This window comes from Dasypus novemcinctus, chromosome 9 (assembly GCF_030445035.2).
Source record: "Dasypus novemcinctus isolate mDasNov1 chromosome 9, mDasNov1.1.hap2, whole genome shotgun sequence".
Taxonomy (NCBI): Eukaryota; Metazoa; Chordata; class Mammalia; order Cingulata; family Dasypodidae; genus Dasypus; species Dasypus novemcinctus.
The window spans coordinates 4956068-4974687 of NC_080681.1; the positions used below are offsets into that span (position 1 = coordinate 4956068).

General features: G+C 38.2%; 1 protein-coding gene across 4 annotated transcripts in view; it reads left to right on the forward strand.

Moving 5' to 3' along the window:
* The window catches only part of SPAG17 (sperm associated antigen 17), a 284808-nt gene that overhangs the window by 177948 nt on the left and 88240 nt on the right, over window positions 1-18620 (forward strand). For all 4 annotated transcript variants that reach the window (XM_058302965.2, XM_058302966.2, XM_058302967.2 and 1 more), the window contains 3 exons: window positions 2038-2216; window positions 4160-4319; window positions 16590-16804. In XM_058302965.2, coding sequence (XP_058158948.1) covers window positions 2038-2216; window positions 4160-4319; window positions 16590-16804 — 554 coding nt within the window. The remainder of the gene's footprint in view (window positions 1-2037; window positions 2217-4159; window positions 4320-16589; window positions 16805-18620) is intronic.

Consider the following 18620-nt stretch of genomic DNA (forward strand, 5'->3'; position numbering starts at 1 on the left):
ACTCTGCAAACAAACTACTGGAATTTGTAAAAATTTCTGGGGTTTGCCAGGTGAATGAATGTTCAACATACAGAAATCATTAGCATTTCTGTACACTAGCAAAATCAATGAAACAAAAAAAGTGGAAACACTCACCAGATATCAAGATACTCTAACCCTACTCTTAAAAATATATATATTTATACAGAAGTATAAAGTATCCAAAAACAAAAAATGATATACACAAATATGGAAACTTAATGTATTACAGAGATGGCATTAAAATTGATTAGGAAAAAATAAACTATCTAGTAGGTTCTTTGGTTATTAATCTAGGAAAAATATGTATAATTACACAATACAAAAAAATCTCTTTCATATAGATTGAACACTTATACATGAAAAGCTAAAAAAAAATTTAGAACAGAATGTCTGTGATCTCTAGTTAGAACCAATAAAAAATAAACCTAAACCATAATTGAAAAATATAGACAAATTTGACTATGTTTACCTAAAACGTTACAAAGATATCAACAATGTAAAAAACAAAACCACGCAATTAAAAGTTATAAATAAAAAGTTAATATCCAGAATTTATGAATAACTACAAATCAATAAGAAAATGGAAAATAACCCAGAAGAAGAATAAGCACATATAACAAGAAATTCACTGCAAAAGAACCCAGCAGACTTTTAAACTTAAAATACAAGAAATTACTTTTGATACTCATCAGACTGTTAACTGATCAAGAAGTCTGGTAAAAAGTCTTGCCAAAGATGGGGAAATGAACTCTCTTCTGCTAACAGGGGAGATATAAATTTGAGAAGTCACTTTGAAGAGCAGTGTAGCCGTAGCCATTGACGCTGCAGACCCAGCAGTTCTACTTGTTGAGGTATACCTTGGAGATATTCTGCGCAGTAACACAAGGAGGAATATATTTAAAGGCTCATTTTAATACTATCAATATTTTTAAAACCAGAATTTAAAAAGTTAACTATCAACAAAGGGGATAATGAATAAATTGTGAAATATTTTTAGAACACCATAGAACACAAAATGAACGACCTAAAGCTGTGTGCATCAGCGCAGGTTAATCTCAAAAGCATAATAAATCATGGTTGTTTTTGCAGTATAAGATAATTGTTAAGCACAGACATGATTCAGTTTCCAGCTCTGCCACTTACTGCCTGTGTGACCTTTGAGAATTTATCACTCCTCCCAGCCTCCATCTCTTCATATGAAAAAAAGTGAAAATACCTACTTTAAAGGGATGTAGAGGTAAACTGAAAAAAATACATATATAAACATTTTAACATAGCAATCTCTCAGTAAGTGTTTATTCTTTTATCATTTATTATTACTCTTGTGAGTGAGGGGTGTCGTGAAGGCCACCATTCCAAAACATTTTTCTCGCCAACCTGATGTAGCCCTCGATACACCACCATGATTTGCTCATTCCTTTGCATTGAGGCTTTACAGATCTAAGAAGTCATTTTATAAAATGAGAAGAAATTATTTAGTTAGCAATAACTAAGTAGCTATCGTGTGCCAGAAAGTCTCAGTCAACAGGACTTTCTTTCTGAAAGAGATGATCAGGTGCTTTTCTCTTTGATTGCCAGCTGGAAACAGAACACAGGGACAGCTGGATTTGGTCACAGATGGGGATTATTTTAACTCTGGAAGGTAGTGGCCTGCCTAGGAAGGGCAAGCCAGAGGAAGCAACATGCTCCAGGACAGCCGCGTTTATTTAAGCGTGAAGGAACAGCACCAAGCGGGGAGGTGGAGGCATGTAAGACAGCCATCTCCTTCCTTCACAGCCTTCCCACCAGGTCCCAGCCCCAGGAGAGACAATGCCTTAGGCGAGGAAAAGGCACCCATTGTGTGCCTGTAGAGGCCTTTGTTTACACAAGGCCAACAAGAACCCAGCCCTCTGCCCCGATGTGGACACTGCCCTATTGCCCAAATCCAGACCAAAGAAGGAGAAGAATTAAAGCAAGAAAACAAAATCCCAGCCCCACAGCCTGGCCCAGTAACGGCAAGCGTTGTTGTTGTTGAAGGTCAGAACGTCGGGGACGAGGAGCCCACTTGGGACATCCTAGTGCGACAGAGCTACCCTCAGAAGATGAAGCACTGTGAGTTCTACAAAACCGTCATGCCGCCCGCCGAGCAGGAGCTGTCGAGGGTTGTCACCAGTCAAGGCACTGTTGTCAAGCACATGCTGGACGGATCCACGCAGGTAAGAGGAGATGCTGACAAGCTGCCCTGCCCTGCTGCAAAGCAGCGGACAGGGATACGGGTAAGCGGCGATACTGCAATGCAACAGAGAAACCCACATTGCAAAGTGTCGCGACACTTTGAAATGACAACTGAAGAGTAGTGGGGTTAGAGAGCGGGGAAAGACCCCACAACAGCATGTAATACAGGATTCAAATAAACTGGTTCTTCCCATAATCCAAGATTGCAGGTAGAACACAGAGTTCACCCACCCCCCTCAGGGAAACTTAAAAATATATAAAAACATCTTTAATAAATTCATAACAGCTCTTGGTAGCCACAAAGTATGTCATGAATGGGCCAGAAAATTTGGACATTCCTAGAAAATGCATGTCAAATGGGATCAGACTGAGGTTTAAAACATAGGAGAGAAAAACCTGCAGTGAAGTTAAAAAACCAAACTGGGGTGTTTTTTTTGTTGTTGTTTTTTGTTGTTTTTTTTTTCTTTTAATTTATTTATTTTTTTAATTGACTTTGTAATAATATTACATTAAAAATATATATGTGAGGTCCCATTCAACCCCACCCCCCCACCCCACCTCTCCCCCCCCCCCAGCAACACTCATTCCCATCATCATGACACATCCATTGGATTTGGTAAGTACATCTTTGGGCACAGACCTTTCACAGACGGCGCTCAGGGTTCGGGACGTCAGGGTAGTGTCCCGGGCTCCTTGCTCCTACCTGGAGGAGGGGAAACCAGAACCACATACCCAGAAGCCACATGCCCTGCTCCGTCCTCCCCAACGGTCCAGGAGCACGTGTGAAGAGACACTTCCGCCTCCCCAGGGAAGTAAGCAGGGCTTCTCAATAAGGAATATCAACATGCACCCAAGAACCATCAGCTTTTGAGGAAAACCAATCCAATGAAAGCAAAGTGCAAAATTCAAGAGAAGAAACTGCACTTAAAAATAAGTGTAAATAAACAACAAAAATATTGAAAGTAAGCAAAATTTTTAATATGCACAGAGACTTAAGAAGTTTCCAGTCCATAAAATCATGTTTAAAGTTACAATAGAAAAAAATAAAAAAATAACAATTGTAAAAGATCAAAGTGGGGGGGGGGTTGTAGATAATGAGGGAGAGAAAATTTAAGAGACATGGAAAATGGATCTGTATAATAGAATTTCCAGAAAAAGAAAAGAGTGAGAATGAAAGGGGAATATAACCAAAGAAATAACAGGAGAAGTTTTCCCAGGGGATAAAGGAAAAGGATACTTCAGATTAAGCAGGGCCACCAAGTGCCAATTAGGATTGGTACCAATTATTCTTTTTAAAAATCCATATTCAGACATGCCATGGTGCACTTTTTGGACTTCATGGATAAGGAGACAATCCCCAAAGTTTCCTGAGGAGAACCAGTTACCTACGAAGAATAAAAAGCAGATGGACATTAGACTTCTCGTTAGCAGCACTGACACTCCAAGTCAGAGGTTCTTGTCATGTGTGTGGGGAAGCTGTAGATATTGATACTAGATAACAGAGATACTAGGTAGATGTCAATAGAAACTAAGCATTTACATATGTGTGTTAAAGCTTTAAAAACCAGCATTAGAAAAACTGAAATTGAATAATTTCCCAATTGCATAGGAAGCAGGTGGGAAATTGAGGTAAAAAAAAAAATCAATCTATCAAAAGGACATAGAAAGAAAGGAAACGGAACATATAAAGAGAGTAAATGGAAAACATAAAATAATATTACTGGGCTGGTTGTTAAGCTATTCTCTCTGAGCTCCAAATCCATCCTTCTATAATATGCTTTGAGATACCGGGGCAGGAGATCTGCAAATGTCATCTCTCCTTTGGATTATTTTTAACCAATATCAGGTTGGTGCACAATGTTTATTAACGTTATTGTCTCTTCCTTGTTTCTGAGACTACTGAGAAATTTTGACTTTCCTTCAGATTCTCTTTGCAGATGGGGCAGTGAGCAGTAGTCCCGATTCAGGTCCCATTTGTGCCCCTCCTGAAATGCCACCAACCCCTCGTAGTGGAGAGCTGATGGACTCGGCTTCTCAGCAAAAATCAGAAACAGTGCCATCTGAGATTGTCATCACCAAAAAAGGTAATAACTGAAGCCTCTCAATTTATACTGGATTTAATACAGGCTTCAAGTGCTTAACAAACACTCACTATCATTATTATTGCACTTCTCGTCCTTTTCTATGAATATGCTCATATACGTGTGTATACATGTGTGCATACCTGATATGAATTCTAATGAGAATCACATCATACATACGTAGTTTCCTCAACTACCTTTTCCTCTTCGGGATACACAATGAGCATGTCCCATGCCACGTGCTCCTCCACAGCGTTGTCTCTGGTGCCTGGAGGGCTGTTTTAGGGTTGGTTCTGGAGATCGTGATGTCAAATTTCTGGGCAGGCATCACTGTGGTTCTCTTGGCCATTTCCTCATAGGTGCCAGAAGGCTACATCAGCTCCAGGTCCTCATACAGCAACTTCCAAAGCAGAAAGGAAAGACGGTGAATAGAAAAGCTTTCATTAGATGTCACTTTTTCCCATTTATTTTAATTATCTTTTGTTTTCAAAGATACATAAATCACACAAAATGTTCCATTAAAAAAATATGAGGTCCCCATATACCCCCCACCCCCCTCACCCCACTCCTCCCACATCAACAACCTCTCTCATCATTGTGGCACATTCACTGCATTTGGTGAATGCATTTTGGAGCACTGCGGCTCCACATGGATTATAGTTTACATTGTAGTTTACACTCGCCCCCAGTCCATTCAGTGGGTTATGGCAGGATATATAATGCCCTGCATCTGTCCCTGCAGTATCATTCAGGACAATGGCTAGTCAAAATGTAATGAAATACTGCAATGAGCTAGATGTCGCCTTGGCTGCAATGAGCAGATGCCCCGAGCCAGCAGCTGCCTCAGCCCGTGGGGAGCAGAAGTGGCTCTGGCCATTGGGCACTCGCCTCTCATGCAGGAGGTCTGGGGTTCAGTTCCTGGCGCCTCCTGGAGAAGGTGAGCAGACAATGAGCAGAAGGACGAGAGGGCCATCTAGGGGAAGGGGGAGATAAATAAATTTTTTAAAAATAGCATAGCACATTTATAAATGTAAATAATTCAAATATTGAAGAAATTATTTGAAAAGTAATGAAATAGATATTCCTCTAGGAGTAGCTAAAGTTTCTTGGTTGACGAAGTGAGTAAAGTCCCCTATAGCTTTATAAACTTCCCAGTTCAAGGGCTTGCTCCTTTGCCGACACACCAGAGGACTTAGAACTTGCTGGGTCCAGAAGGCATCTGCCTCTGGCACTGCATTATAGATTTCTTCACAGTCCTGCTAGCCAAGGTGAAAAATTCACTTTCTTTAAGCTAATAGACTTTGAGGGAGCAGGTGTAGCTCAGTATTTGGTTTCCTATGTACAAGGTCCCGGGTTCAATCCCTGGTACCCCCAGGGACCTAGTGGAAAAAAAAAAACAGAACTTAAATTAATAGACTGTACTTTTAGAACAGTTTTATATTTTCAGGAAAGTTGAACAGATAAGACAGAGAGTTCTTGTATTCCCCTTCTCCCCACCTCACACTTTCCTCTATTTTAAAATCTTGAGTTAAGTGTGGTACATTTATTACAATTGATGCACCAATACTGACCCATTATTATTAACTAAAACCCATGGTTTGCATTAGACCTCACTCTTCACAGTTCTGTGGGTTTGCACAAGTACGTAACACCATGGATCCAAGGTAGCGTCATGTAGAATGACTTCACCACCCCACAACTTCCCTGTGCTTCACCTGCTCATCCTGGGGCTTCTCCCACCCCAGACCCCCAGCACGCACTGATTGTTTTACTATCTCTATAGTTTTTTTCCTTCAGGATTTGTCAGATAGATGGAATCACAGAATATGCAGTCATTTCAGGCTGGTCTCTTTCATGTCACAATATGCACTTAAGGTTCCTCCATTTCTTTTTCTGGCTTAATAGATTATTTCTTTTTATCCCTGAATAATATTCCATTGTATGAATGTTTCACAATGTGTTTATCCATGGACCTACTGAAGATCATCTTGGTTGCTTCTGGGTTTTGGCACTTATGAATGAAGTCACTATAAACATTCTTGTGTAAGTTTTTTGTGGGTAGAAATTTTCAACTCATTTCAGTAAATACCTAGGAAAGAAATTACTGATTGTATGGTATGTTCAGGTTTGAGAAAAACTGCCAGACTGTCTTCCAAGGTGATGTGCCATTTTGCATTCCTACCAGCACAGAATGAGAGCTCCTGTTTTTCCACACCCTTGTCAGCATTTGGTATTGCCAGATTTTGTATTTTAGTCATTCTAATAAATACATAGTATCTTGTTTTCATTTGCAATTCCCTAATGACATATGATGTTGAGCATCTTTTCATGTGTTTATTTGTTATCTATATATCTTCTTTGGTGAGGTGTTTGGTCTTTTGCATTTTTAATTGGGTTGTTTGCTTAGATACATTTTTTTTGAACTTTTATTTTACCAATGCTCTCTCAGTCACTTCTACCCTCACCCCAGCACATTCCAAACTTTCTCTCTCCACTTCCTTTAGGATTCTACTATATTCAGTTTAGATACTGCTCCACAGTTTTCTCTCAAGGCAGAATCATGTCCTTGGGGAAAATTACCTGTTGGAAAATTCTGAGATTCCTGTGGCGCTATCTACTTCAGGAGACTTGCTCTTCAACTGTGCTTTTGACAGCACTTACACCCAAGTGGAGTTTGAGGGTCTCCTAGCTTTTCTGAAAATGTAATTACTGTATTTTTTTTCACTTTTATTACTGTTCATTATGATTACCAGGATGAGAAGAGGAAAAATTTACAAATATGCTGCTGCCTCATGCCTGGCAGAAATATAATATCTTATGTTTCTACTATCTTTGGGTTTACTTTGCTATTCGTTTTGTCTTTCTAAGGTAGATACTAAATTCATTAAGTTTCAGGCTTTCTTCTTTCCTAATATAAGCTTCAATGGCTGTAAATTTCCTTCAAAGTCCCCCTTTATCTTCACTGGGTAATTTTTAAAATACCAGCTTTATTGAGATATACAATATATCATATCATAATATTCTCATATCATAATAGTCATCATTTAAAGTGTACAATAAGTATCACAGACTTTTGCAACCAATTCCACTATCTAATTTCAGAACATTTTCATCACTCTAAAAAGAAACCCAAAACCGATTCGCAGTCAATCCCCATTCCCCCTTTCCCTTTTATGTTTCTAGATTCAACTATTCTGAATATTTCATATGAATAGAAAAATACAATATATGATCTTTTATGACTGGTTTCTTTCGTTTAGCAAAATGTTTTCAAGTTTTGTCTATGTTGCAGAATGTATAAAAACTTAATTATTATGGCTGAATAATACTTCATTGGATGGATATGCCACCTTTATCCATTCATCCATTGATGGACTTTTAGGTTGTTTCAACTTTTTGGCTGTTATGAATAATGTTGCTAATTTTTTAATATACATGATTTTATGTGGACATAAGTTTTCAATTCCCTTGGATATATGCCTAGGAGTAGAATTGCTAGATAATATAGTAATACCATGTTTAATTTTTGGAGGACAGCCAAACTGTTTTTCACGAAACTATTGCACCATCTTACACTCCCACCAGCAACATATATGGGTCCCATTTTCTCCCCATCCTAGTCAACACTGTATTGTCTGCCTACAGCCATTCTAATGAGTGTGAAGTGGTATCTCATCATTTAAATTTGCATTTCCCTAATAATTAATGACCTTGAGAAACTTTTAATGTCTTTACTAGCCACTTGCATATCTTTTTTCGAGGAATGTCTAAATATTCCTTCAAATAGAGGAATAGACATTTGCCCATTTTTAAGTCAGGTTATTTACTTTTTTATTGTTGAGTTGTCAGTGTGCTTTGTATATTCTGGATACAAGTTCTGTATCAGATATATGATTTGTAAACATTTTCTCTCATTTGGTGCGTTATCTTTCCACTTTCTTGATGGAGTCCTTTGTTTTTTCATTTTAATTCGAGCTCTTGTAGGTTTACAAAGAAATCATGCAGAAAGTGTATAGTTCCTACATAATCCTCCCTCACCTATAGTTTTCCTGATAATTAACACTGCATTAATGTGGTACTCTTTTTACAATTGATGAAACGATACTATAATTATACTGCTAACTGTAGTCCTTAGTTAACATTAGAGTTTAATCTCTGTGTTGTACATTTTTATGTTTTCTTATTTTATTTTTATTCTAGCAACATATATATGTCCTAAAATGTCCCATTTTGATCACTTTCAAATAAACAATTCAGTGGTGTTAATTACATTCACAATGTTTTTACCAAAACTTTTCCATCACCCCAAACAGAAACCTCTGTACCAATTAAGGATTAACTCCCTGTTCTCTATCTCCACCCCTGTCCCCAGTAACCTGTATTCTAATTTCTGACTCTACGAATTTGTATATTCTAATTATTTCATATGAGTGAGATGATATAATATTTGTCCCTGTACAGCTGGTTCTAACAATATCTTCAGGGTTCATCCATGTTGTCACAAAACCCCATTCCTTTTTACAGCTGACTAAATATTCCATTGTGTGTGTTTACCACATTTTGTTTATCCATTTATCCATTGATGGACACTTGTTGCTACCACTTTTAGCAATTGTGAATAATGCTGCTATGACTATTAGTGTGTCAATATCTGTTCAACTCCCTGCTTTCAATATTTTGGAGTAATGTTACTAGAAGTTGAACTGCCAAGTCATATGGTAGTTCTATACTTAACTTTTCTAAGGAATCACCAAACTTTTCCATAGGGGCTACACCATTTTACATTCCCACCAACAATGAATGAGTGTTCCTATTTCCCATGTCCTCTCTAATTCTTATTTTCCATTTATAAGTAGTAACTATATTAGTTTGCTTGGCTGCTGAAGCAAATACCGTGCAATGGGTTGGCCTAAATGACAGGAATTTATTGGCTCACCGTTTTGAGGCTAGAAGTCCAAAATCAAGGCGTCATCACGGCGATGCTTTCTGCCACAGGACTGGTACGTGGAGCTGGCTCTTTACCGTCTTTGGCTCTTGGCTCTTCTGTCACATGGCAATGCACAGGCTGGCCTCCCCAGGCTTCTCCTTTCTCTCCTGGGATCTGCTGGCTTTCTGCTTCTGGCTGCTCCCTCTATGCGCCCTTCCCTGTAAAGCCTTCAGTAACAGAATTAAGACCCTTCCTAACTTCACCTTAACTGCAGTAACTGCATCAAAAGATCCCATTGACGAGAGCTCACACCCACAGGAGTGAGCTAAGTCCGAGAACATGGTTTTCAGTGACACGTAACTCCAAACCACCACAGCTGCTATTCCAGCGGGTATGAAAATCCGCTGTCATTGTGGTTTTGATGTCCATTTCCCTAATGGCTAATGATGGTGTGCATCTTTTCATTGGCTTATTGGCCATTTCTATATCTTCTTTAGAGAAATACAAATTTCCCCAACTGTTATTGCTGCCTCAGGCAGCCACATTGCTAAAAATTTCCACTGATTGTTTTCAGTAAGTTCCCAGGGGGGAAAAAAATCAAACCAAGTGAGTTTTGAGTTAGGTCAGAGTGAGGGTTTCCAGGGAGTTGCCAGACAGGTCAAACAATGACAATTCTCTAACGATGACGTTTTGGCAGAGAGTGCCAGGCCCAATCTGCCCTATCCAGCGGCAGCCAGGCTGTTGGTTTCCCAGGCACTGTGATAGTGAGGCTGTTGGCTTTCAACGCTACTGGAAAGACGCAGTCAGGGGGCCAGGACTATTCAAGGTGGTAACACCACAAAGTTACTTTTATTACTGAGATCGGCCATTTGTCTTGAATTTCCCCAGATTGTTTTTTGATCCTTTGATTGATTTCCAAATTCTGAAAAAATTGATTTTAACTTTTTTTCCCAATGTTATTATTTGAGGAGAAACAAATATTTGGATGTCTTTATTCTGCCATTCAGGAAGCACTTATCCCACCCCACAAGATTTAATATTTAGTATTTTTTTTCTTTTTCAATTCTAAATATTTTCTAATTTCTATGATGACTTCTTTGACTCATTAGTTATTTAAACTTGTTTCTCAATTTCTAAACCTATGGGATATTTCTACTTTGTTTTATAATTGATTTTTAATTAATTCTTTGAAATTTGTTGGAACATGTTTTATGGCCTCATATATGGTCAAATGTCTCAGTTTTGTTTAAGTTCCATGTGTGCCTGAAAAGGATGTATCCTGAAGTTATTAGTTACAGTGTTCTCTTAACCTCTATTAGATCAAATTTGTTGGTTGTGTTATCCATATCTGTAACCAAGTTCAGCAAACTTTTTCTATGAGAGTTCAAGATAATATTTTAGACTTTGTGGATCATATGGTTCCTGTCACAACTACTAACTTTACAGTTGTAAAAGAAAGAAGCCATAGACAGTGCATAAACAGATAATCATGGCTGTGTCCCGATAAAATGTTATTTATGAACACTATTAAGGACACAATTTGAATTCCATATAATTTTTATGTGTCATGAAATATTATTTTTTAAAATATTTTTCAACCATTTAGAAAGGTAAAAAACATTACTTCACAAACTGTATAAAAGCAGACATCGGCTATCATTGGTCCACAGGCTGAAGTTTGCTGATTCCTGTTCTATATCCTTACAGGTTTTTCAAAATCTATTATATCAATTTAATTAAAGAAATATGTTTAAATCTCTTGCTCAAAAGGAAGGATTCAATCCTGTGGTTCTTTCAGTTTAATCTTTATTTCTAAAATAATTTTTTTCTTTTCTATAGTTCTGTCAGATTTTCCGGTGTACATTTTTTAAGGCTATGGTTTCAGATTCTTACAAATTTAGAATTGTTATATTTTCCTGGTGAACTTAACATTTATCATTATACAATAACATTTTATCCTAGAATTATTATTTGCCTCAATGGCTATTTTCCTCATATAGTATAGCCATCTCACTGATTATTTATTACTTTCTCAGTATAGCTTTTTCACACTTACAGTTTGTTTTTCTGTGGCTTACATTTAAATGTGTCTAATGTAGCAGCATATATGTGGATGTTTTAAAAACTCAGTTTAACAATTTTTATCTTTTAACTGGAGCTTTTAGTCCATTTATTGAAAAATAGATATATCTGGATATATTTCTATTATCTTCTTTTTTGCTTTGTATTTGTCATGACTGATGTATGCTTTTATTTTCTTTCCTATTTGCCTTGTTTTGGACTATTTCCCTGGCCCCTTTTTTTCTCTACTAGTTTGAAATTTATATTAAAATATTTCTCTACTTTTTGTGGATTTCCCTAGAAATTTTATCATGCATGCTATCTATCAAGTTTAAAGTTTACCAATACATCTATCTTGCTTCAAAAACATCATAGGGATCTTGGAATATTCTAATTTAAATTATACCCTCCCAATTTAAATGATATTATGGTCACATATTCAATTATGATCTTGTCTTTGTAACTCCACAAGATATTTTTGTTTGATATAATCAATGCTACTTTATATTAATATTTATTCACGCATTTAGTTTCTTTCCAATTCTTCTTGCATCTCAGATCTTTCTTATTAACTTTTGCTTTCCTTTTTTTGTATGATGTACATTCTTTGAAAATTACTTCAGTGGTGGGGATCTGCTGCAGCAAACCCTCTCAATATGTTTTTTTCTGAGAATGCCTCTCCATGTCTTCATTCTTGAAAGATAATTTTACTGGGTATAGAATTCTACATTAACAGGTATTTTCTCTCAGTATTTTGACAATACTCCTCCATCCTCATCTGACTTCCAATGTTGCTGTTGGAAAGTTGGCTGTTAGTCTAATTGTTCTTCTTTGAAGATAATCTAAGTGCCTTTAAAATATTCTCTTTGTGTTTCATTTATCAAATTATATATGGCTTAACTAGCTATGCATTTCTTTATTCAAGTGGGAATACATTGGGTTTCTTGAATTTATAGATCAATGACTTTCATTGATTCTGAAAAATTCTCAATCATAATCGTTCAAATATTGTCTTTGATCCATTTCTTTCTCTTGTTCTGGAATTCCAGCGAAATATATATTAGAGGCCTTTAGCCTCTCTTTTAAAATTTCTATCTCTTTGGCTCTCTGAGTTTTATTCTAAATAATGTCTTCTGTTGTTTCTCTGCCTTGTTTGGTTTTGTCTCCAGGGTGTTTGACTATGAGATGATCATTTTTTTTCCTTAGTGATTTAATTCTAAATTCCTTGTGCCTGATAGATAGATAGATAGATAGATAGATAGATAGATAGATAGATAGATAGATAGATGGATAGATAGATAGATAGATAATATAGGTGTTTTTCTTCAGGAAAGGATCTTAGCAGGTTATTGGAGAAACAATAGTCTGGGAGAAATTTAAATGATTAATTTAGGGTATTTCTGGTTGTGCCAGCCAAGCAGTATTAATTTTAGCTGCAACCTAAAAGACCTAAATTTTGTTTGCGGTGGCTGTTTATCCTCAAAGGCCTTTTTTGCCCTCTCAGCTCAACACCAAGATTAAACGGAGACAACTTTCTTTTGGCAGTCCTGGGGTGAGTGTGAGGTGGGAGAAGGGATTGGCTTATTAATATTAATAAGCCACCCTTAAAATGAGAGTATTAGTCTGTCAAAGGGGTGTCAGTACAAAGTACCAGAAATCTGCTGGCTTTTATAATGGGTGTTTATTTGGGGTAAAAGCTTATAGTTCCAAGGCCATAAAAAGTCCCACTCAAGGCACCATTAGAGGTGTTTTCACACCAAAGTCAATTGCCACATGTTGAAACAAGATGGCCACTAATCTCTGACTGGCCTCTGCCCTCCCCTCCAGATTCACCCTTTCCTCTTGAGCTCCATGGGCCAACCTCTTGAGGCTTTGTGCTTAAGGGATCCTGTAGTCCCCTCTCTCTCCCAGCATAGAGTTTGTTCTTTCTCTCGGCCTCCTATATCAGTCTTGACAATTCTGGTCTCTTCTCAAACTCAGCTGTAAGCTGTCAGTTAGAATGGCTCATCTTTCCCCTGGGCCTCAACTGTTTGCGCCCTCTTCTTTCTTCACATGGCAGGACCAAAACTGGCAGAGCCTTCTCTTCCTGTATCTGTCTGAGTGTCCATTTACATCAGACCCAGCAAGGGGGCGGGGACTCAACCGGAGTCACTCTGACTGACATAGTCAAATCAAAAGCCCAAAGCAATCTTTTCAAATAATCTAATCAAAAGCCACTCAGCTGAATGTAATGCAATCAAAGGGTATCACACCCAAAGGGCTAGATTAGTTTACAAACATGATCTTTCTCTTTTTAGGATTCATAAAATTGTCACAAACTGCCACACTGAGGTCTCAGATTTTTTGGAGGGCTCTCATATTAAACTCCCCCTCCAACTCGCCCAGCACAACTCACAAAGGGATGATGACGGATATGCCCCTCCCAATAAACAGAGAGTATCTGCAACTGCAAGCAAGACATTTCCATCCATCTGCCCCAAGGAGAGTAAGCCCTCTCTCAATCAGAAAAAGAGTGGGCTTCACCATCCCAAAATATCAAGACTGAGGAATGAATGAACATAAAGAGGAATGCAAGTATGGACTAAAGTAGACTTAGAATTATTCTAGCAATGGAAGAACTGGTAACATTGATATAAAGGTAAAGGTCGCCAGAGGGAGGGTGAGGGAGAATAGGTGTAATATGGGGCATCATATTATGCCCCTTAATATGGGGTGTAATATTTTGGACATCAGAATTGTCCTGCATGACATTGCTATGACAGATACAGGGCATTATACATTTTGTCAAAACCTATAAAATTGTGCAGTGCAAAGTGTAAACCATAATATAAATTATAGACCATGGTTAGTAGCAATGCTTCAATATGTGTTCATTGATTGTAACAAATGTACCACACTAAAGAAAGATATTGTTAATGGGAAAAAGTATGGGAGGGGTAGAGGGTTGAGGTATATGGGAATTCTCTTATATTTTTTCTCTCACATTTATGTAATCTAAAGCTTCTTTAAAAACAAACTAAAATTTTTAAAATGTTTAAAATTTTTTTAAAAATCTCCCCCTCTAGCTTAGACAGGCTCTGGTTTTCATTTCTCCCTTAGTCCCACAATGTTGAGAAAACTAATACTCAAAAATCAACAGTTTGACAAAGACTCACGAAGCAAAAGCCAACTTCAATGCTATTTTTACCTCTTTGGGTTTATTCCTGGGCTTGAATTGACCTTACTTGACCAGTTTTCTTTGCTCATTGGCCCGTACAATTAATAATAGAAGACAATAGTTGATTAATATTTCAGAATGTATATCAGTCTATGATCTTTTCTCCCTCTTATTCCTTCACCTTCCATATTCATTATCTTTTCTTATCCAAATTTGTTCTCCAATGTACATTTGTACCAAATTATATTTCTTTATCACTACTACCACATTTACTCTACCTTTTCAATTGCCTCCTGTATATTCGCTCTGCTTTCATTATTATCAATTTTCTATAATCTTGCCAAAAACATCTAGTAATCTGACCATATCACAATCTGTCTGACAACTCTTTAGTTATTAAATTCCACCTACAGGATGAAGTCCAGAACATACCAGAGAGGCTGATTTGATTGAGCCAGTGTCTGCCTCTCTAGTCTCTTCTCAATCAAAACCTGCTTGAAATTTATCCTCCAATTACACTGGCCTGCAGCAGTTGTTTGCACAAGCCAGGTTATTCCTCATCCCCAGTCTATTCCTTACATCATCTCCTATGCTAAAATACCCTTCCCATAACTTAACTCTTTTGAGAAAAAAAAAAATAAGAAAGACAAAGCAGAAGAATAGGAGAAAAGGAGAAGAAATAGAAGAGCATTTCTGATGTCTACCATTTCTAGAGGACCTTCTCTCTACCCATTCAGAAAGTGACACCATTTTCACTCCCACCAATGCTCTGGAAGTAGAGGTGGGTCCCAGTGAAATCTTAGGGCAACGAAAGGGCTTAGCTTAATGTATCTGTCTTCTTTGTTTACCCACATTTGTTGAGTGTGTTTCATGGTCTGAATCTGGAGAATCTTGCTGGATTTAATATTCTTTTGTTATTTTTGCTTGTATTTGATTCTCATCACTGAGGTTTGATAACACCAGCGACTCTAATCTACAGATTATTCATAACTATTCATGCAAATAGAGTAAATCTAACCTGAGAGAGGGAATGAGTTCCATGGCAGAATCTTCAGTTCTATTTTCTTGTTCCAAATGGATGGGGTGGTATTGAAAGAGGAATGTACCAGATGAGTGTCAATGTAGCAATGTTTTTTTTTAAAGATTTATTTTTTATTTTATTTCTCTCCCCTTCACCATGCCACCCGCCCCCCAGTTGTCTGCTCTCTGTGTCCATTCACTTTGTGTTCTTCTGTGTCCACTTGTATTTTTGTCAGCAGCACCCAGAATCTGTGTCTCATTTTGTTGCATCATCTTGCTGCATCAGTTCTCCATGTGTGCGGCTCCATTCCTGGGCAGGCTGCACTTTTTTCGCACTAGGCAACTCTCCTTACAGGGCGCACTCCTTGTGCGTGGGCCTCCACTATGCAGGGACACCCCTGCATGGCAGGGCACTCCTTGCGCGCATCAGCACTGCGCATGGGCCAGCTCATCACACAGGTCAAGGAAGCCCTGGGTTTGAACCGCGGACCTCCCATGTGGTAGGCAGACGTCCTAACCACTGGGCCAAGCCCGCTTCCCTCAATGTAGTAATTAAGCTGTACAAATTCCTCTTCCCTAGTGAGATGCCAAGAATATGCCAAGCTTAGAAGGTTCTCCAGATGCAGAGCTGAAGGAAGGTGTTTCTTGTATATGTCAGGCAGAATGACAGAACTGTGGGAAAAGAGCTAAAAATCTAGTAAAATGCCAGAGTCCCATTAGTCAAAAGGTGTCTGAAAGTTTTCCAGATATATAGGAAAAGAGTGGCCTTTAAAACTCAGGGTACAGAACCCAAAATTTGAAAACCGGGGGGATATAAGCAAGACTCGAAAGTATCTAGAAACTGGCCAGGTCTTGCTGTGCCATGGACAGATCTGTGTGTATGTTTGGGGGGACACAGTGGGAATCCAGCCAAGGTTCGAGTGCCACGATTAAGACACTCATAACCTGATATTTTCTCTGCTGAGTAATAATATAACTTATGAAATACTACTAAGTATTGTCTAAGTCACAGTGTCTGAGATAGTCTGGATTGTATCAAAACTGAGTGATTTATATAATTGATATTATAATTATAGTGTTGTGTTTGATTTTGCTCGAACTGCTACAGGAAAAGCTCACAAAAATCAATCCATGACACACAAGAATGAAATCCACGAAGCTCCCCCTGAGATGGTTCAGACAGTGTCTCCTGTGGAGGCTCACGTCGGCACCTGGTACACAACCACACCGGAAGGAAACCGGATCGGCACCAAAGGCGTCGAGAGAATAACGGACTTGACCCCGCTCTTGTCCTTCCAGGCAACAGATCCGATCAATGAAACAGTATGTCAAACTACTGTCTTATCGCAAATTTAAAAATCGTTAGAGTTCTAAAATAGTACCTAGAAGAGAGCCTGGCAAATAACAAAACTTCAGTAAATATCTGCTACGTAAAGGGGGAATGAATGGATGGAGGATGGACGGGGGATGGATGGGTGAATCCATCTGTTCCAAATCTAAAAACGTTTTGGGGTTTATTTGACCAACGTAGTGTATCAAGATACATTAATTTTTGAAGTGAGAGGCAAGTTACAAACTTTGTATACAATTTAAAAGACTTATGTAATTTATTTCCATATGCTGAATGTATGTGTCTTATCCTCTAGACCTGAAGGGGCTATCTATGGTTTTTTCCCACTTTTTTCTTTCCACCTGTAGTGAATGATAGAAATTTGTACATGATCTTTGGCTTCAAGGAATGTATGATATATTTAAGGAGATAAGTCATATTCACTTCAAAGACCTCAAGAACTCAGCACTACCTTAGAACAACTGTACAAAAGATTTTATTTGTAGCATGGGAATAAGGAACAAAAGAGGAGTATACAAAATGATGGCTTTGTTTGTAATAGGAAATCAAAACCCCTGGGATGAACGATAGTACCTCCGACGTGCCAGGCTTGCTGCTGGGAGTTTCTCATTCATTATTTCATTATTTTATTTGCCCCCCCACCGTCATGGGCATTAATTTACAAAGTGACGAAAATTTGGGCACTCTCCATTCCCCAGCTATTCCTCTAACATCTTATGAGCTTTGTAGCACCCTCTGAATCTAAGTAAGAGGCAGAATTTCTTCAGTTGCCTTATGTCTGGCTGATGGACTTCTACCCTGTTTACACCCACATTTCTAGGCAAAAACAAGATATCTGCTTGCTTTTGAGATGAATTACATTTTCCAGCCAAAGATGTGTTCCTTTCTTCCTCAGCCAACTTCTGAAATAATTTCATAATCTCTTACCTCATTTACTAGTTACCTTTTTAGTGAGACTCAAAGTATGTATCATCTCAGGATGAGATTTTTTTTTTATCGCTTCAAATAACTCACCTTAATTCAGCCCCTGATGTAGACTATTTGGCTTAATATGCAAATTTGACTAGGATGTCTTAGTAAATGACTCTTAATTTCTCTTGTTAGGCCCTAGCACCGTTATGGAAGCATCAGTAAACATCCAAGAGAATTGGATTCAAACCTGAGTTAAACACCAGGCATTTGACATAATAGTAATAATGGCAAGGATAATATTGATAACATTTTCTGAGCACTCACTGTATGCCAGATCCTGTTCTCAGAGCTTTCCACATACTAACTCACTTAATTCTCACAACAATGTTTTACTGTTTCCATTTCACAGATGAGGCAACTATACTACAGAGAGGTTAAGTAACTTGCCCAAGATCACACAGCTAGTGGTAGAATCAGACCTTGGACCCTGGCAAGCTCTCTTCCAGAGCTCTGGTGTTTAACCACTGTGCAAATAAGGCCCAAGAAACTGACATCATCACAGGAAACTAAATTGAAAACAGATGTGTCTGCCTACAACCCCTGTCAGGAACTGGAGCATCGTAAAGGAACGGGCGCTGTCGTGGGGGCGAGGTCGAGCTGAGTTAGAGCCCCAGTCACACTCCTCACGGTGCATAAGATTCAGGACAAGTCTCTAATCTGAGCACCCTTATTCGTAAAATGAAGAAAGTTGTCATTACTAGACCCAGCCCTGCAATATCAGATGCTCCACTGAAGAGTAATAATGATTATCCCATCCTATGGTGCCCAGAAAATGTCTAGATGCTATGGAAAGTTTGAACAATTCTAAAATAATAA